This window comes from Acartia tonsa, chromosome 2 (assembly GCF_053477335.1).
Source record: "Acartia tonsa isolate MP-2025a chromosome 2, ASM5347733v1, whole genome shotgun sequence".
Classification (NCBI taxonomy): Eukaryota; Metazoa; Arthropoda; class Copepoda; order Calanoida; family Acartiidae; genus Acartia; species Acartia tonsa.
The window spans coordinates 39,164,284-39,183,896 of NC_137261.1; the positions used below are offsets into that span (position 1 = coordinate 39,164,284).

Genomic DNA, 19,613 nt, shown 5'->3' on the forward strand with positions numbered 1-19,613 from the left:
TTTTTGGCCTAAACGTAAGAACATCCCTGAAAAAGTCTCTGAAATATTTGCTGCTTGATGAGAGCACCACCTTTTAAACAAAATATCAAATTATGTATTTCAATCTTCTTATCTTATGTCCTGCAATCTGTTGATTTAAGACTAGTGGCTTCTTACACTAGCGTCTAGGGACGTCGCACATGAGAGATGACTGGGACAATAAAATGATTTTTTAACCATATTTTTAAAGAGTGTTTTCCTAAATAGCCTAAAAACTTTCCTAGTCCTCTTTAATTTCGCAGGATATTGTGGACACATAGGTACTAAATGTATAAAATAAATTAAAGCACTTATTAAATTATCTACACTCTATTAATCTATGAAAAACCCTAATTTTTATTATATATAAATATTTCAATAGTTTGAATGAGGTAAATAATGAATATATTTGATATTTTCCTTGTGTGCTCTGAGTACTTGTCCTTTACAGACCAAGGATACGTCAACAAACAGACCAGTGCTATACAGTAATTAACTATTCAACTAACATTCATTAATCAATTATAAAGCCTTTACAAAGATTTCTTAATTAGGAGAAATTAAACAGTATCATAAACATTAAACTTGGCAGGAGGCCTAAATCACTACATGGGGTTAACCCAACATAACTCAAATTGACCTAACATATAAGTATATTTTTTAATTTGACAAAAACATCTATGTCTATAAAGACAACAATAACAATAAGAACTAACATCATAAGTTAATAGAGTATTTACTATTAATTTTGCCATCCTGATAAATCACAATATTTTAAATCGTTGATCTATTCTTCTTATAGCGTAAAGAATCAAAGATACACTACAACCATTAGGAAGTCGAATAGTCTCATTTTCCTGAGATATTCACTGAGGGCAGAAAAGACGACATTTTTCTGTTCAGCTTCAAAATTTGTGATGATTTCAGAGGTCGTCGTCATTTTATGGGCGCCATTTTCTTCTGAAAATTATGGGTTTATCATAAATCCTAGAAAGGACGGACTAGCATCATTTTCAATAAGATCAAAATAATAATAAGTCATAATAATAAAACATTTCTTTAACTACAATAAGTTTTGATTTTCTTTCAAATGGCATATAATCAAAAATTAATTAAAGTACAGTGCATTTTATGTTATCATTGACTAAGAATGACTCATCTATATAAATAATTGATAAGATTCAGCCTAAATATAGTTAAGCATATGTAATAAGTATGAGTAATACAAAAGAATTGTATAGAATCTAATGACAATTATTACAATTATAATTATAATTGTAATTATGATTAATTAAAGAGTCATATTTTAACAAATAATTGAACAAGGATGGATGGGTGGGGTGAAATTTCAATCATTATACCAAAAATTATTTTGTGTTATTGAATAATATCAAGAATACAGAGAAAGGATAATGCACAATATATTAATCTTGCACCCTATATTCATATTAAATTACTTGGTGGAAAGTAAGCATTGTAGATTAATTTCAATGTCATTTTCCCCACTTAAACACAGTTGATGAAAAATTCCCCACCTCTCTCCTTTCACAAGAATCAAGAGATCACAAAATTAAATAGGTAACTAGTTATCAAAATATCATTTAGCACTTTTTTATTTTTCTTTCTTTGGCTCGTACTTAAATACCACAGAAAACATTTCACCTTAAAAATATTCACCAATAAATAAAAATTTATACAAATTTCGATCTAAATTTAATTAGGTAATGTAGTATTAAAAATATTTTTAGGTTTATCAAATTAAGTTTATAAGCTTTTACCTCCTAAACGTTGGGCTAACCACTTGTTTTTTATCACAGCTACCTAAAATAAAAATATGAACCAATCACTCAGACAAATCTTCAGACTCTCTCCTTTATATTATATATTAACTATTGGCTGCTCCCCCGTATAGGGCTCTTTATTTAAAGGTGTAAGAAGAGGAGGGACAGAAATATAGCCCCCCAAAAGGAAAACTCAATCAGTTCAGTGGTTGTAGAAATCTTAAGATCAGACAAAAAACCTTACTACTTGATATAAAAGGACTAAAGGGGGGGGGGGGCGAAAGTGACACTTTTTGTAACCAAAACTAAAAGTCAACAAAGGAACTCACCTAAAAAAAGAGTTACAGGTCTGAGATTTTGCATGGCAGTTGCTTTATAGGGGTACAATATGGAACTGTGAAGAAACTGCGGCGCAACCGCCGAAAACCGCCGTTTCCCGCCGAATTTTTTTTGCCTTTTCTCGGCGGTTGCGCCGCCGTTTTTTCACAGTTCCATATTGTATCCCTATAAAGCAACTGCCATGCAAAATGTCAGACCTTTAACTCTTTTTTTAGTTTAGTTCCTTTGACTTTTAGTTTTGGTTTCAAAAAGTGTCACTTTCGCCCCCCCCCCACTTTGCAAGAAAAAAAAAATTATATTAGAAAATATTTTACCTTTAATGACTCGCACTTGAAATCAGTCTCCAAGTTTGTATGAATTGCTCTGCCCATACCCTCAAGGACAATTAAATCCACTCCCGTTTCATTCATATCCTCGGCCAACTGTAAAGAGATTAAACATTATTTATTCACCAAGTTGTATGGGCCGGACGTTTTGAGGTCAAAGTCCATTAATTTTTTAGCTTTTTTATCACTGTTATAAGACCTTGTATTAATCTTAATGGAAAATGGAATATTTGCAAGATGAAGAAAACAGAAAGTACAATAAATGAATTAAATTAATTATTACATTATCACTGAAATATCCTAAAACAAAGATATCTAAGTAGACATCTTTCCTTTAGACAGGTTTTAAACTGGTCATTATTGAAAGATATCGATTAATTTAAGGGATACTTGCCTGATTATTCAAGCGGCCAAGATCCAGACATGGGCTGGCCTGTCCACTCTCTCTGGCAACAAGCTTTCCTGACATCAGACCTTCTTTTATCACAGGACTCACCTCTGCCACCTGAAGACATTACCAGGTAAAAAAAAGAACACAAAAGAAACACGTAAAGGTATAAAACATTTCGACTCATTTTCCAAGAAATATGAGCTAAAAGAGCTAAAAGCATATTGGATAGTTAAAGCATATGAATATGATCTTATTTAAGTGTTATATTTTACAAAAAAAAACACATTTATTTACTTGATCTTAACTACTTCAAAAAAATTTAAATTTTATCTACAGAAATATTTAACTGAATATTTATAAAACTTCTTAATGTGCAAAGATAATTTTATTCCTTTGACATTTAAATTGCATCGATCTACATCTCACTATGCAAACACAAAGACAGATATCTGTAATGTAAACAAAAATATGGCTTTCAACTTATTCACATGTCAAAAATTGATTATTTTATGTAAATATTTAGGGTAATTTACAATAGGTATCATTTTAAATTTCAAAGAGCAATAATATCTGACAGAAAAGTTGTAAGCAATTGAATTATCCCTCCCTATATTAACAAATCATCTTAATACCTGCTGCAATAAAATGACAAGTTCAGCATATGTGACGTCATTGAGTATAGGATGAGAGTTTGCACAGAGAATTACAGAGGAGCCTCGCTTCAACATCTCCTCGGTGAAGGGAACAACTCCTGATTTTCATACACTTGAATTTACTAAGGGAACCTAAGGGATAAGACATAGACGGATCATTGATGTTACTGTTCACTCCCCAGAATGTTTGTCAAAATTACCCTATATAGATTAAAATCATTGGCTGCAAAATTTAGACATTGCTAATTAGTACAAATCAATCAACGTTTATAAAAGTGCCCAAAGTTTTTTAAGCCAACGATAAGAGAGAACCTGTTTATAAAATACAAATTTTATAGAAAAACGCATAGGAGTTTTAAAAAAGTTTAAGGAAACCAAAATGCACTTCTGATATTTTATCAAAACGTAAAACAAACTTCAAGATTGCATTAAAAGTGGTCATTAAATCTCATAATAAGAATTCCTTTGTCAAAATGTTAAAATAAAATAAAAATTAAATTCATGTTTCCCTAGCAAGAAATCTCCACCAGAGTTGTCAACAAATATACAGACACATTTATGCGCAGGGCCGCGCAGTCTTTCCAACCAACCATCCACATTGTCAATCAACCATGGCCGTGGTCCTATTGCCTTCTTGGCAGCACTAAAATCAAATTGCATTTTGTTCAAGATCAAGGAAATTACTGTAAAGTAAAAGGATCTCTGTGTGTGTCTGTCTTTACTGAAGGATCTCCCTAACCGAAGAACCGATATGGTTCTCCTTTACAGTGTAGCTAAGCATAAGTCATGAGAAGGTTTATAACCATTTCTTGGTAACTTTAATATTAATATTTAATATTTTTCTTCAAGTTTTAATACCAATGATTACCTGAAATCTAGACTACCTTCCTCCATAAGCAACGCCACTTCTTTGGCACCCCAATCAAATACATTTCCAGCTAGGAACCCTATAATAAAGATAACATTAAATATCAAAACCATAATGTTTCATCTATCAGCTTCTATGGTTGACTTATCTGTCATCGCTTAGATGAAGTGGGAGACTGGGGGAGGGGGGAAGGTCAAAGTCATTAGGGACTTTGAGATATCACATATTGACTTTTCTAGTGTTCCCCTTCTCAAAAGATATTCGAAAGCAATCCTAATGAGTGTAAAAAGCTTCTCTGAAATTCATAATTCAATCATTTATGAGATCTTCTGCAAGACAAAAAAATGATTCACCATTGATAAAGGAAGAAACAATAAGAAAAAATCCTACTACAAATGCCACACTAAGGGAAAATTTTAAACATATTTGAATTTTAACAACTAAAAATATGAATACTAAGCACAAAAATAAATGAAATGCAAGCAGATAATTTGCAGAACAAGAAGAAATTTACCCAAAGCCAGTTCAACTTGTTTTTCCTGCCAGTCCATATTCTCAAGGTCTTGAAGTCTACTGGGCAACAAAGCTAAGGCAGTCTTGTTCTCAACTTGTTTCTGTCTAAACAATTAACAATCATTGTTCCATTAGCAATATTGATATTGATAAAGTTGTGTACTGACTGTTTTACATCGTTTAATTTAAACATTATTTACTTTTCAAGTTCAAATTTTCAAAGTTAAAATATTCATTTTTTTTTTCTTTCTTAAAATCTGATTTTTAAAGTAAATATATTCAGTTTATAGATCTGTTATACATCCTTCCGACTTTTGTCTAACTTATTTGTAATTTTAAAGATATTTTATGATTTTAATGAACACCAGATATTGAATGTTGCAAACCGATTACAATCACTGAACGTATGAACCTGTGCTATAAAAGAAACAAAAATAATTTTTACCTGAGATAAGGATCATGGAAGTCAAATTCTTTAAGGCAATGTTCTCTCATATCCAGCAGGGATCTGACGGTCAGATTACCAAAAGCAAATGGTTTAGCCTGTGAGTTGTGTTTATATAATACTGTAATGCTTTCAAATCTTAAAGGTATTGAGCACCTATTATAACTTCAAATAAGGAAGGTTAAAATAGAATAAAAAAGTTGGTTGTAAAATCACAAGATATGAAGAAAACTTAAAAACATCAAAACAACTAGAAATTCATAAATAGATTTCTAGACAAAGGCTTTACGATGCCCTATTGGAATTTTACCGTCAAAAATCGCCTATTTAGAAAGAATTATGTTAATATCTTTTGCCATTAAATGCTTTGCCTTAGTTTAAAAATTGGGATCCTAAAAAGAAAACGAAGTTACGGGTTTCATCGTATTTTCACAGTAGCTTTTCTTTTCTAGTCCCTGCGGGACATATAATCTAACCATGCGGGGCAATCATTGACATTTACTTAACCTAACCTAAAATAACCTTTCAAAAGCTACTGTTAAAATATGATGAAACCCGCAACTTATTTTTCTTTCCATGACCAAATTATTGATATACTATAACCATATTAACAATTTTAAAAGTTAATCATTTTAGTATTTCGATCAACACAGACCTTAAGCATCTGAAGTCTGGTGAGAAACTTTTCTTTGAATTTGTCAGCACGCTCGTTGACATTAGGCGCGTGCGCCTGGCTGTCGATTGCACGGTCTGTAAATTTAGGCAACGATTCCTAAAAAAATGATATTATAACGAAGTAGTTAGTTTTTATGTTCATTTGTTAAGAGCTCGCTATCCACTGAACCAAAAAAAGTTATCTATTTAAGGTACGCTTCCAATAGGTCCCGAGTTCGTTAATTTTAGGTTTATGTCTTGGAATAGTTTTAGGCTGATTTTGTGCCATTCCTCCCCCTTAAAATACATGAAGTGTTTTCTTCCATTGATTTACTATTCTGTTACATTGTGATTAAATCTATTACATCAACCAGATGGCCGAAAATTTGGCTTGTAGAGCAGCCCCAAACAATAATTGATGTGAAGCGTAACCTGAAAGCATTCCAGCCAATAGTCCCTAGCATCATGATCATGTGTCAGGTCAACTGTGTCAGGAATATATTTGTCAGCATTCATCAGCAGGGGACAACACCCAAGCTGGGAATCAAACCTGAGTGTAACACAAGTTTTTATATCATATAAAATCAGGGATATTGGGGACTTAGGACTGTATAATACACTAGCATACAAAGTTTTATTACCACGGTATCTTATTCGTTGGCCACAAACTTTGTGTTCTTTTGAGAGAGGATTCTAAACTTCTTAAACAATAATTTTAATAAAAAGTAGGGGTATTTTTGGTTATCATATTTAGGAAGTTATGTCAAATTATTGTCCATTGTCTTATCTTTTAAGATCACTGCATTAAATATTTTTTTTACTCTTTTGAAACTCAAATTTAAAATGGGCTCGGTTCAACTTTTCACCCTCCTACCTTAAGAGCCCCTAGAGGCTTCTAGGGGGCGTAGTCGCTAGTGCAACTGCAAAGTATTTAATTGCAAAACTACTAACAGTTTCCGGAAAAACTTATGCGTACCTGTCAATTTCCAGGTGATCAACTTCCAGGCTTGAGTCCCTGTCCTTGTGCGGCCAACTGCCAGCCCTGAAGCTGGAGCTGCCGTACAGGTTCTCTGTCCAGGCGTAGCTGGCTGTATCTACCGCTTCTGCGCCCTTTAAGAAGGCACCAATTGCACCCAGATAACCTAGACGGACACATATTTAGAAGAAAGGAGCAGTTAACAGTCAATTACACTAGAACCAACACGTTCTTTCATCCGTCTGCCTAATATTTTGGGTACTTTTATTAATCTTGATAGGATGGTTCAAACTAGCAGTGTCCAAACTTTTCAATCTATAATTGCAATCTCCAAGGGGTAGATTTTTGGTAATGTACATCAATTTAGTTTTACCTAATTTTACTATTCCCTAAGATATCTGGTTAAATAGAACAAAGGAGTAGTATCATCCATGCTGAACGCGTGTTTGTGTGTGCACCAGTAAGTGATTAAGTAAGTGAGTAGGGAATTTTAAACTTGATAACCAACTCAGCTTTATTTGATTGTCGTACAGACAGACTTAATACAATTATAGATTAGCTGTGCTACAACCTATAAAAATATTTACCTTCATGTCTTAAGAAATTAGCTTGAACCTGTCCTTTGCTCCAATAGTTGATGGCATATGAAATAGTGTGAAGACTCACAGGACGGTGGCGAAGGAAAAATCCTTTAAAATTAGTGTTCATGTAGGACATATTATACATTTGAATCATAAACAAGAATAATTGTGTCCATAAGTATCGACTAGGGGCCTCTAGGGGCGTAGCAACTAGTTTTTTAGAAAATATCTAGATAAGATAGATACAAAGTTTAATTGAGTTTAACTTTAAAAATCAACAATTAAACAAGGAATGTTTTTACTATAGGATTCGGTGAAACGTATAGATTTATAAAACCTAGTTATATGTATACATAGAAGCTGCGATTCATTCAGAGCATTAATGTTTGATTAAAAAATAAAAATAAATTGGTAAGAATTTGAGGATCATGGAAAGAAAACGAAGTGGCGGGTTTCGTCGTATTTTCACAATAGCTTTACTCCTATTTCTACCCATGCGGATCCTATTTTAAAACCTTGTGGGGCAATCAACAACATTTACCTAAACTAAAATGACCCATCAAAAGCTACTGTGAAAATACGACAAAACCCGCTACTTTGTTTTATTCCTATGATCCGAATTATTATCTGTAAATAATGAATACCTCCAAAGTAGATTCTGTTGACTTTATGTAGCATGGCATACAGACTTGCAATCTGACCAATATCATTGCTGATTATGTACAACAGGCTTTTTGCAATGTCAGCTTCACTGTGGATAACAAGTTTTATATCAATTTTATAATAACAAACACATTTATTATCTTCATTTTAAGGAATTATACATTAAATTAACAACTTTATTATTTTTTCCTAATAGCTTTAGCATTAAAAGCGTGGTGTTAATGTTATTACCTAGTCTCATCATCTTAATTGCTCATCTTCACTCTTTTAGATGTTGTCAATAATTTGGTGCACTTTGATCGGCAACAACGAAATTCCGGGAATAAGGAAACGTTTATCTGCATAATTTGTGAAAGGGAATCAACCAAAGAACATTTTTTTCAATACTCGCCTCACAATTCACAAAAAATTTATGCTTTCACAAGTTGCTTACTTTAAAAAGTCTATTTAAAGCAGGGTCCAAACGATTAGTCATTATAATGATAGAACTCTACCTAAATTTTCTGTCAGGATTAGAGCTAAGCTGGATAATTTTTCCAAAGCTGGAGGCAATTAGGTCACCAGGTAAGCCAAGGGCGGTGTAGTCTGTTCCGTAGATGTCCTTCACCAACATATCAACATTTCTAAAATATGGCATTAATAATAACTGTTTTATTATAAAAAACTTATGTATAGTATGAATGAAGGGAGGGGGGGCGGGGGGGGGGTGGGGTTGTAATGTTCTTAAGAAAAGAAATCCTTCCAGAGAAAGAGAGAGAGAAAAAGAGTGAGAGAGATGGGGAGAGGGAGAGAAAGAAAATGTAACAAAAGGCAGAATGTCCGCCTATCTGTCTGTTTTTACTGAAAGTTTCACTAACCACTGGATAGGCTATCCTGTACGGTTAAGCTTCTTTTAAGTCACTGAAAGATTTTTTTGATGAAATTTTAGGGCAGGTACATAGGCGGATCTACTCCCTCTTCCCATCACTTTAAAGACACCTTCTTGGTATTTTAAAGTAAAAAAGCAGTTCTTCTTACCTATGATCTCCTTCTTCAGCCAAAGACAGCAGCTCGTCAAAATCTTTGGCGGATGTGAGAAGTTTGCCCAAGCCCCAAAATGTTCCACCACCCGTTGCTGTTCCTCCTATTCGCTGGAAAGAGTCTTCAGATTCTACCTACATTAAAAAAAAATACTGATGGCTGGAAATTCTAAAATTTAAATGCCTACAACGTTTTTATTTTTGGAGCTGGAGGCTTCAAATTTGGGAAATTGGGTCTACTTATAGCATTCTTTTAGCTGTTAAAGCGGTGTATGACCTACAGGCTTCCTTTATTATACATATATGACATTTCTATAATTAAAAAAGTTAAAAAATTGTTAATTCCATAAACGTTGTAGGAAGTTCAAGTTATTGTACCTAATGGTCGCTAACGGACGGGCAATCGTACGGAGCAGTACCTATAATAGAGTAGTTCAAGTTGTGCAACTATTATAAATATCTAGATACATACAGGGGCGGTCCGTCTCATCAACAATTCTTCAACAATTCTTGGAAAATCACGAAACCTACCCTGGTAATCGTCAGCTGATATAGCAAAAAGAAAGGTGCAACTATTTCTATAATGCACTATTGTTCTTTTCAGATAGTATAAATCATAAGCTATCACCAAACCTCGTCAGCTTCTGAAGTTCTGCTTCTTAAATCAAAACAAAGATTTCTTACTAAAGAATTTAGAATTAGGGAGATTTAAAAAATATTCTAAAATAATACCTGAAATTAAAATCTTTACATTTTTTTCTTATTCAAGATATTTGTAACTGTTTACAAACAAAAAAAATATTTTTAAAAATTTTTAATCAAAAGCACTTTGATCAACACCTTGATTAACCCCTTGAGGCAGGTTAGGGCATAAGTTTCAAAACGATTCAATAAAGTGTTTCCAACGTGTTTAGCCATTAGATACAAGAAGTTGCTAAGAAAGGCAAAATTAAACTACAACAAAAATTGTAAAATGTATGATTGTGAAAATACATAGCTATGTAGTTCCGAATTTTATTGCTAGGTGTCGTAAAAACCTTTTTTGAATTTAAATTTGTATATGAGATAAATATTTAAACAATCTTAAATATTTTTCAAAATATTACAGCTATTCACTCTTTAGGATTTATAATATATATATTCACTATTTAACATATAATTTACGAGTAGTTTATGATTTAGATAAAATACTTAAAAGATGTAAAAAGGCATTATTTCTGCTCATACATCTTTAAACTGAACGGGCAGATAAACTCTGACAATCCTTTTAGCACGGCTTTTAGTAAACAAAGCAAAAAGTGCTAAATTAATGCTTTAGTTTCTTATCAAATTCTGCCAAAAGTTGCTTTATCTCATCATCAAGTTTAAACTGGAAATCTAAGAAATCAACTCTAAAGCATTGTTTGCCAGAATAGCCTTCCCTTGTCCCTGAGATACATAAGAAATGTATATCATTTTTTTCAATGGGCAACTAAATAGGTCTACTGTCAGTCAAAATCACCTTTAATATAGAAACCCCAGAGCCAATAGTAACCAAGAGGTAGGGGTACATCTCTTTGGGATTTTGAAAGCTGTATTCTGGACTGGCCTTGCGCTGATATACAAAGGATTCATCATTTATATTCCTAAATAACAAAAGTATTATTTTCCAATCTCTAAGATCAGGGCTTGGTAGCTGCAAAGGTGTTTTTATTTTCAACCAGCCGCAGCTGATCGTTTAGTTTTGGATAATTCTCGTTAACGCAAAGAAACAATGCAAAGAAAAGAGAAAAACCGATAGTTCTAGAAATGTGAAGATTCATTTTCTTTCAACAGACAAACTAATACTACAAACTTATTGAAATAGTCCACACTACATAAACTTCTCAATTTATTTCAATAAGTAATACAAGTATAAAAAAAATACCTTTGATACAAAAAATTGTTGCTATAAAAATGGAGGAAAGGGCAATTTTTTATATCCCCCCCCCGCTCCCGAAAACAGCGTAAAAACCACAAGAGGACCAATAGATATATTTCCTGTAAGGCACAATTTTTATCACAAATAAAAATATTAAAAGTAAGCTAAGCACTAAAAGTATAACTAAGATAAATGATATAATTAAAATCACCCGTGATATTCATAGCTGAAGTAATCAACTCTTGAAAAGTATGAGAATCTTTTTCAGTGCTCAAACGAAAAAAAACCCAAAAAATAATGATCATACTTTAATAGAAAATTGCATCCTCTAATCATGCATTCCATCTCATCCTCTTTGGATATTGTAAACCCAAGTTTCTGCTCAATAAGCTCTACAGTATGGAATAACTTCTTTTTAAAAAAAACACAAAATAAGCATTGGTTTTAACTAAAATCCACATGGGATTGCACACAAACTAGCTCCATCAGGAAATTTAAACCATTCGGTATCCTAACCACTGCTTTGTGCTAACCTAAACTAACTTTTTAAAAACTTGGAATTTATCTTTATCTAAACTTACCTTTCTAATGGCTACTTTGTGGAATAGGTTCAAAGATAAATCATACCTAATATCGTTTAAAGTTGCATTTTACAATTAGCTTGTCATTCTTAATTATGAACAAAATAGGTAAAAGAAAAAATTGTAGGAGCACTAAAGTTCGTTTCTCAATTGTTTAAAACTTAAATCGCATTATTTCTACTTCTAAACTCATTTTACAAATTAACCCTACTGTACCAGATTGTCAAAATTAAATATGTTCTAAAAACAAGTGTTGATTTCTGTTTGTGTCTGGAGATTCAGACAAGAATTAGAACTAGATATAAGAGGGACTATACATGATTTTTCAGTATGGCTGAGAACCGGTTCTCATCCACCTAATAATAATCGGTTTCGAAGACATACTGGAAAGGTTTTTCTCGAAATTAAAATACAGGAGTATAAAATACATTTTTATTTGAATCAACTTTATTTGCATGTTGAACAAAGAATACCACCAACTAGAAATATGCATCAATAACAAATATAATAAAAATGGATAAAACATTTCCCACTGCACTGTAGCAGATTAATGTATGAACTATGAATGTCTAGTATTGTGTGCAGTAAGATCTCGTTGACGGATCCACTGATAGAACATTCAGGGAATTTTCGCACTGATCCCTCGCTTTTTAAGAGCGAAGCTTTTCTATAATTAGGTTCGGTCGGTCCGTCCGTCCGTCCGTCCGAGATAGATAGCTTTTATTCGTTAATTTAGGCATGTTAGAATTGTCCTATCGATTTCAAACTTTGCATGATGATTCCTGTAGTAGTTAGGTACGATATAGAAAGCGTAGCAACTCTATAATCATTACCAGAATGTCCGTACGTCCATTTTAAACATGTTGATTTTTCTACTTTTTTAACAACAAATTTTATGTGATGTAATTATTCGTTTGATTTGATTTTTTGTATATTGATTCCTAGGACAACAAAGAACAATATTATAAGCGAAGCAACTCTATAATCAAGTCATAAAAATGTGAGTATGTCCATAAAAATTATCCTATATCAAGCAGTTTTTCAACAAATTTACTTACAATTTTGCTTCGACTTTTGAACTTTTATATTCTGATTATTCAGTTCAGACACTATACAAGTGTTAATGTCCGTTTGTCCTACCGTTTCAGTGCTTCGCTTTTATGGATGTTGTCATCCTTGTTTAATTCCATTTAGCTATAAGAAATATAAGGGAAAGATATTGAATCCCCCACATAAATAAATCTCCTCTTTTATAAAAAAAAAGCAATTATTTGGGTGGGATACCAAAAAGTCACTAAAGTTTAAAGTGAATTCTCCATTCTCTGAACTATAATATCCATTGCAAAACTACACAACAACATATATGAATAACAAAGCTTAGAATTAAGTTTAGAAATATGATGGGATTTTCCTTCCTGTATTTTTAGAAAGGTAGAAAGATAGATAAATAGATAGATGAAACATTTGTAAAAACATTTTAACAAAGATGATAACATCCATAAGTAGCAAAGCGCTCATAAAAGAATAGCATTTTTTAACAGGATTTAATCGACTTATATTTTTAAAAATATATATAAAAAAATTAAATAAACTTTCAAAGAAATTTTTTAGTATTATTATTTTTAAATTCAGAGGTTTGGGATCTTGTAGGGTGGGTTTATTTATTTCATTTGAATCTATATCATTAATTGGATGATAAAACTGAGTCGACCGTTCATTTATCTTTAAGCTACATATCTAATTTAACATTTTTTCCATATAATTAAATTCAATCTATGATAGATAGATAAAAAGACATGTGTGTTTGTAAAAAGAATTTATTTCCTGCATATTTATAAGCTCCGCCTCCTGTCACTTTTATTGTGCTTCCTGGCATTCAAAACATTCTTCAAATAATCATAACAGGCAAGAATAAACAAGGTGCAATAGTTATAAAACTTATTTTATTTACCTATCAATTTCGAGATTAGGAAACTTTTTACATTCATAACTGCGGCATTAACAAAAAAGGTAACATGCCTTCAGATATTATTACACTACACATTCAGAAACTCTAGACAAACGTCGTTGGACGACTTTCTAATTTCTTACAAAACTAACGACCGCAATTGAGAAGAGGTCTATGGTGAATTTAAAAATAAGGAAAAGCTTCCTAAAAATCAAACATCAGGATTTAAATTTTTAAAAAAATTTAAACAACAAATGTTTTTTTTTTTAATTTTTGTTTTGAAGAATGCCTGTAATTTTATTATTAGATCCCAGTAGAGACTTCTGAATGTAGTCAAGTGTGTACTCGATATGTTTGGTTTCAAATTTGATAAAGTGTAGTCGCGCCCCCTCCGTTGTTTCATACATAGCTTCCTCCAGAGACTACAAATAAGAGCGGGGTAGATTTCTGGTAAAATCCGTAAAGGTTATATGTTAAAACAGTAGTAGAACGATAAAAATTTATGTTAACTTTATAAAAAAATTTTTTGTCTATAGTTCTTTTCAATAAGAAATACACATATTTAGTGAATATTATGGTTCTACTACTATTTTAAGCCTTAAAACAAACACCTTTACGGATTCTACCAGAAACCTACCCCCTCTCTTTATCTAAATTCAAAATTAGATCTAAATGGATAGAAAAGTTGCAGATGACCTACAAGAAAAAAAATTAGAATGTGAATAAGATTTTACTGATACATTGAGATAGCCATTAGAAAGTTTATGTTAATGTCAATATTAATTGTTGTTGTTAAGTTAAGTTGTTGTTGTTGTAGCCATGAATATCTGAAGTTAGGACTCAGATGCACACGGAGACTGTAAGTGAGAATCCTTTGGCCAATCTTAGATTGGTAAGCTTCGCGCACAGCTGATTGTATTCTATGTTACATTACAAGCTGACCCGCAATTCTCGTGGAAGCTACTCAATTATTACATCACCCTGGCCTAGAGTTTTGGTAGGTGTTCCATATTAAGCCACTCTAACTAATGGCACTCTCATACGAGGAGCATGGATGATGGAAATCATGGTTAGAGCTGCTTGATTTGTAGAATCCTAACTTCCTACAAATCTCCCCCCTTAGGGAAGGTTGCGTGATCATAATCTGACAAATTGCGACAGCATTTGTCAACCAAGTGCAAAGTCTATGTGGGAACTTGAACTCGGTTTCTCCCAACCACAGCGTAGTGCGCTAACCACTACACTATGGGAAACCCATGTTAAGTTAGGTTAGACCCACGCCACGGTATAGATTCCAGAAAGGTTAGGTCATCTGCAGGGGCTAGGAACTTGAATGATCTTAGTGTGAGCAACACATTTGGCATTAAAACGAAAAATTATCAGTAGATTTTATGTTGTCCTTTATTATTGACTCTTAACAAAATATATTTACAATCTACAGATAAAATAAAACGAATTTGTAATTGGACTGGTTGATTTTAAATGATTTAAAAAAAAAGTAAATCGAAAGAAGAAAAAGACAATTCTATTCTACAAAGTACTGAACAAAATTCTAACAGGAAAAACAGAAAGTTTCTCTTGATAAAGATTATAAGAAACATTAACCAATATCCTTTTCCATTATGTGAACAAAAATTGACCAGAGGCAAAATTAAATATTTGCATGATACCACCGTCGAAAATTGTATTTTTTGGTTTCAAAACTTTTTTTCCCAAGAGTAAATTAGGTCCCTCTAAACCTTAATTTTGTAAGTTCTTTTTTAAAAGAAAGGAATTTTTTTCTCTTTTTTTCAGGTGGGGGCGGGGGGTACTTTAAGTAAAAATCTTAACTTCTATATTTTATGCGAGATAAAAATTAATTTTGGGGTTGGGGATGTCAAAACCAACAAACAGCAAGGTTATCTTTAAAATAGGTCTTACACATTTCAGAGGTTATCGAGATCTTAAGATTAAGACAGACACTGTGGACTCTGTATTGTAGATAACTAAAGGATTGCCTAACTTTGTAAAATAAAGATACTTAAGGAAGCATTAAACCAGACATTCTCTTTCTTAATTTTAGATACAACTTATTTATACAGAGGCCGGTTGACCAAATGATCCCCATTGCGCCAATCAATCTCAAATATTTATATATCAATAATATTATTCAGATTTGTAAGAACACCAAAATCGAATTGGAAATGAAAATCTGGTATAACTGCTGCACTGCATTACTTTATTTCTATATGTACACTAAGATATATAAGTTTTCCGGAATTTTAAAGTTAGGGGGAGATTTGAAATCTGCGTCAAATTTTAAGGATTTTTTATAAAATTCGTTTTTTCTATAATTCTTTATCTGAGAGCGGAAATGCATTTTAAGTTAATTAATTTTGACCAATAGGATAGGTGGATTTTAAACTACCTGCGCTCTAATTGGTTGAATGATGTACGACATCCAATCAGAGCGCAGATTTTTTAAATCCACCAATCACAGATGCCAAAATTAATTAACTTAAAATGCATTTCCGCTTTTAGATAAAGAATTACCTATAGAAAAAACGAATTTTATAAAAAATCCTTAAAATTTGATGCAGATTTCAAATCTCCCCCTAACTTTAAAATTCCGGAAAACTTATATATCTTAATGTACACATGTAAAAAAATATTAGAAATAGACGTTTTTCAAAAGATGCAAAATAAAAGGTTTATAAATAAAAAAAAACAAGGTTGATGACATTCAACATGTTCTAAACAAGTTAAAAAATTACTCAGACAAATTAACAATTATGGGATTACTCCTTTTCCTAGTTATATTGTACGGACATAATGCAACAGTGTAAATAATACTAAAATTGCATTGTCGATTTTAACGAGCATAAAGATGCAAATATAAGTAGGGAGGGATAAAATAATCTTAATCTTTTCACTCCAATATTCTAGGGTTCAGATTAATCTATTATAATTTGTCCTATTCCATTATATCCATATAATAAAGTCAAAGGATGTTTATCTGTCTGTGCCAAAGGATCTCGCTAACCACTGAACCGATCGGGTACCTTTCGTAGGTCCAGGGAAGGGCGCCACCCCCCACCTTCCCACCCCCCCTCAAAAAAATATTTTTTCTATTACTTTAAAAAAAATAGGTTTTGGGATTCAACTCCCCCTCCTCAAGTGCCCATAGAGGCCTCTAGATGCGAAGCCGCTAGTCCATATAATAAAGTATAAAAGATAAAACGCTAGAGTTACTGCTACATTTTGACACTTATTCATTTTTAAAAGCGAAGCTTTTCTATAATTAGGGTAGGTCCGTCCGTCCGTCCGTCCGTACGTCCGTCCGAGATAGATAGCTTTTATTCGTTAATTTAGGCATGTTAGAATTGTCCTATCGATTTCAAACTTTGCATGATGATTCCTGTAGTAGTTGGGTACGATTTAGAAAGCGTAGCAACTCTATAATCATTACCAGAATGTCCGTACGTCCATTTTAAACATGTTGATTTTTCTACTTTTTTAACAACAAATTTTCAAGTGTTTTAATTATCCGTTTGATCTGATTTTTGGTATATTGATTCCTGGGACAACAAAGAACAATATTATAAGCGAAGCAACTCTATAATCAAGTCCAAAAATGTAAGTATGTCCATAAACATTATCCTGTTTTAAGTAGTTTTTCAACAAATTTACCTACAATTTTGATTCGACATATTTACATTTATGTTCCGATTTTTCAGTTCAGATACTATACAAGTGTTAAGGTCCGTTTGTCCTACCGTTTCAGTGCTTCGCTTTTATGGATGTTGTCATCCTTGTTTTTAATTAGGTAAAACGGTATAAATTTATTTAATAATATATAATCTTTTAACTATTGGCTATGTCCATTGTCCATAGCATCTAGGATCTCTGTACTTTTAGTGGCAGAAAGGGGCTATAAAAATAAATCCATCGCAAAACTTGAATCTGTAAAATAAAATAACCTAGGACCTTATTTAAAGCTTACCTAAAACAGTGAACCCCATCGGTTCAGTAGTTATTAAGATCTTAAGCTTCAGACAAAAACCCTTACTACTTTACATAAAAGGATAGATATAATCTATTATAAATGATATCGAGATTTTTAAATCAAGAAAGAAAGCGACCTATTGAAGATAAAAAAATATTGATAAATAGATAATCTTACAAATACAATAGCAAGTCTGATATATAACAAGGATGACAACATCCATAAAAGTGAAGCTCTAAAATGGTAGGACAAACGAACATTACACTTGTATAGTGTCAGAACTAAATAAGCAGAATATTTATGCATAAGTATAAACAAAATTGTGAGTAAATTTGTTGCAAAACTTATCAAATATGAATTATTACTCCAAAAATAAGATGAATCGGATAAATATAACATACAAAAATTTGTTGTCAAAAAAGTTAAATTTCAGCATGTTCAAAATGGACGTACGAACTGTTTTTGATAACAATTAAAGAGTTGCTACGCTTCTTAAATTGTACCTTAATTGTTATTGGAATAATCCTGCAAAGTTTGAAATCGATAGGACAAATCTCTACTGTTTAAATTAACTAAAAGATTTAACCGTCCCGGACTAACGCACGGAAGGACAGCCCTTAACTATAGAAATCTTCGCTTTTGAAAGCACAGTGAATTACCTCAGTTTCTTGTCCAGGTTCTATGCTATCATAAGCTATTTTCTTAAAAGGAACTGTTGAATAGTAAGCTATCTTTGTCAAACTTCCACCAATATCCATGGCAAACATCTAAATATTCATAACATTCAGACAAGAATATTAAGGGAATAAAAAAAGTTAATATTTTTTGTTTTGGCTACAGCTTGATATTAACAAAGCATTTGATACATTTTTAGCTACCACCATATTTTACAGCTATGTATTTTTATTTCAGACTATGCGGCTATTAAGATTTTTCAAAAAAACTAGTATTTCTTGACCTAAAAACAGTAGGTACTTTTATAGTCCTCTTGTGTAAGTCAAATCATATACGAATCTAATTAGGTCCAGTACTTTCAATAAACTAATGTCTATGAGATTATTAATTTTCTTAAAGTAGTTTTTAAAAATGTAAAATTTCTTACTTTGGCATCCTTAATGTTGCGAAGAGCCAGGTCTATTGTAGCTGGAAGCTTTATACTCTTTGTAACCTCCTCTGCAGACCCCATTTTAAATATACTTCTGAAACAAAATAACATAGATTTAAAAAAAATACATTATATTACCAAAACTGGGGACTAAATTGTTCGTAGCCAGTCCAAACATTGAGATCAAATTACAAAAAAATGCCAACTGAAAGAATTTACACTAAAAAAAATAATTTTCAATTGAAAAACAGAAAGACAATTTTTCTATAAGTTCCATCGAACAAAAACTGAATATTTTATACTACTACAGTATTAAAACAAATATAGAAAAAAACTTCAAAATAGGATAGCAAATATATGAGACATTCAAAAACGGCACCGGTATTAGATCAACAGGTAAAACATTAGCATAAACATGAAAAAATACTGAAACAACAGATTTACCGAGAAACGAAAGATAATACAAAAATACACTAGGCATAAGACTAGATATATAAAAAAAAAAAAAAAAAAAATCAAAATTATAAATGCCCTTTTTACCATTCTTCTTCAGTGTCATTTTGTTGATTACATGGATAATCATGAAAGGTGCTAGTCTGAAAAAAAACATATTAATGAAAAAAACCGAAAGTAGCAATTTATAAAAGGCTGTTTTGTCTTTATAAATAAAACATCAACTCTTCAATATATGTAATTAAACAATTTTTAAAATATTCCGTAAGATCTTATGTTGATCAGTACTTGCTAATATATCGAACATTTAATATGTAAAATGTATTCTGGTAAGCCGAGCGTACTCGGCCCACGGGGTAACGAGTTCGGATTCAACGGGCCCTAGCCTTTAAGTATTCTACCAAACAAACAAGC

The 19,613-nt window shown here is 32.0% G+C and overlaps 1 protein-coding gene across 2 annotated transcripts; it reads right to left on the reverse strand.

Annotated features, from left to right (window-relative positions):
• Positions 1–872: 872 nt before the first annotated feature.
• Positions 873–18,877, reverse strand: LOC145311780 (4'-phosphopantetheine phosphatase). 2 transcript variants are annotated; one of them, XR_013876789.1, is made up of 23 exons: positions 18,744–18,877; positions 18,301–18,408; positions 13,946–14,078; positions 13,533–13,577; positions 11,435–11,519; positions 10,729–10,852; positions 9,226–9,362; positions 8,703–8,831; positions 8,190–8,296; positions 7,552–7,653; positions 6,965–7,130; positions 6,421–6,538; positions 5,990–6,106; positions 5,335–5,432; positions 4,891–4,994; positions 4,377–4,455; positions 4,017–4,151; positions 3,488–3,605; positions 2,859–2,969; positions 2,453–2,560; positions 1,797–1,839; positions 1,554–1,680; positions 873–1,262 (listed from the first exon to the last, which is right to left on the reverse strand). XR_013876789.1 is itself a non-coding variant. In XM_080150769.1 (22 exons), exons 1-22 carry the CDS (start codon positions 18,855–18,857, stop codon positions 1,631–1,633), a joined length of 2,331 nt encoding a protein of 776 aa, XP_080006895.1. In that variant the 5' UTR covers positions 18,858–18,877; the 3' UTR covers positions 1,443–1,630. The 2 variants fall into 2 exon arrangements, 1 of the variants encoding a protein (XP_080006895.1); XM_080150769.1 differs by lacking the exon at positions 873–1,262 and having other exon boundaries at positions 1,443–1,680.
• Between the last annotated feature and the right edge of the window lie 736 nt (positions 18,878–19,613).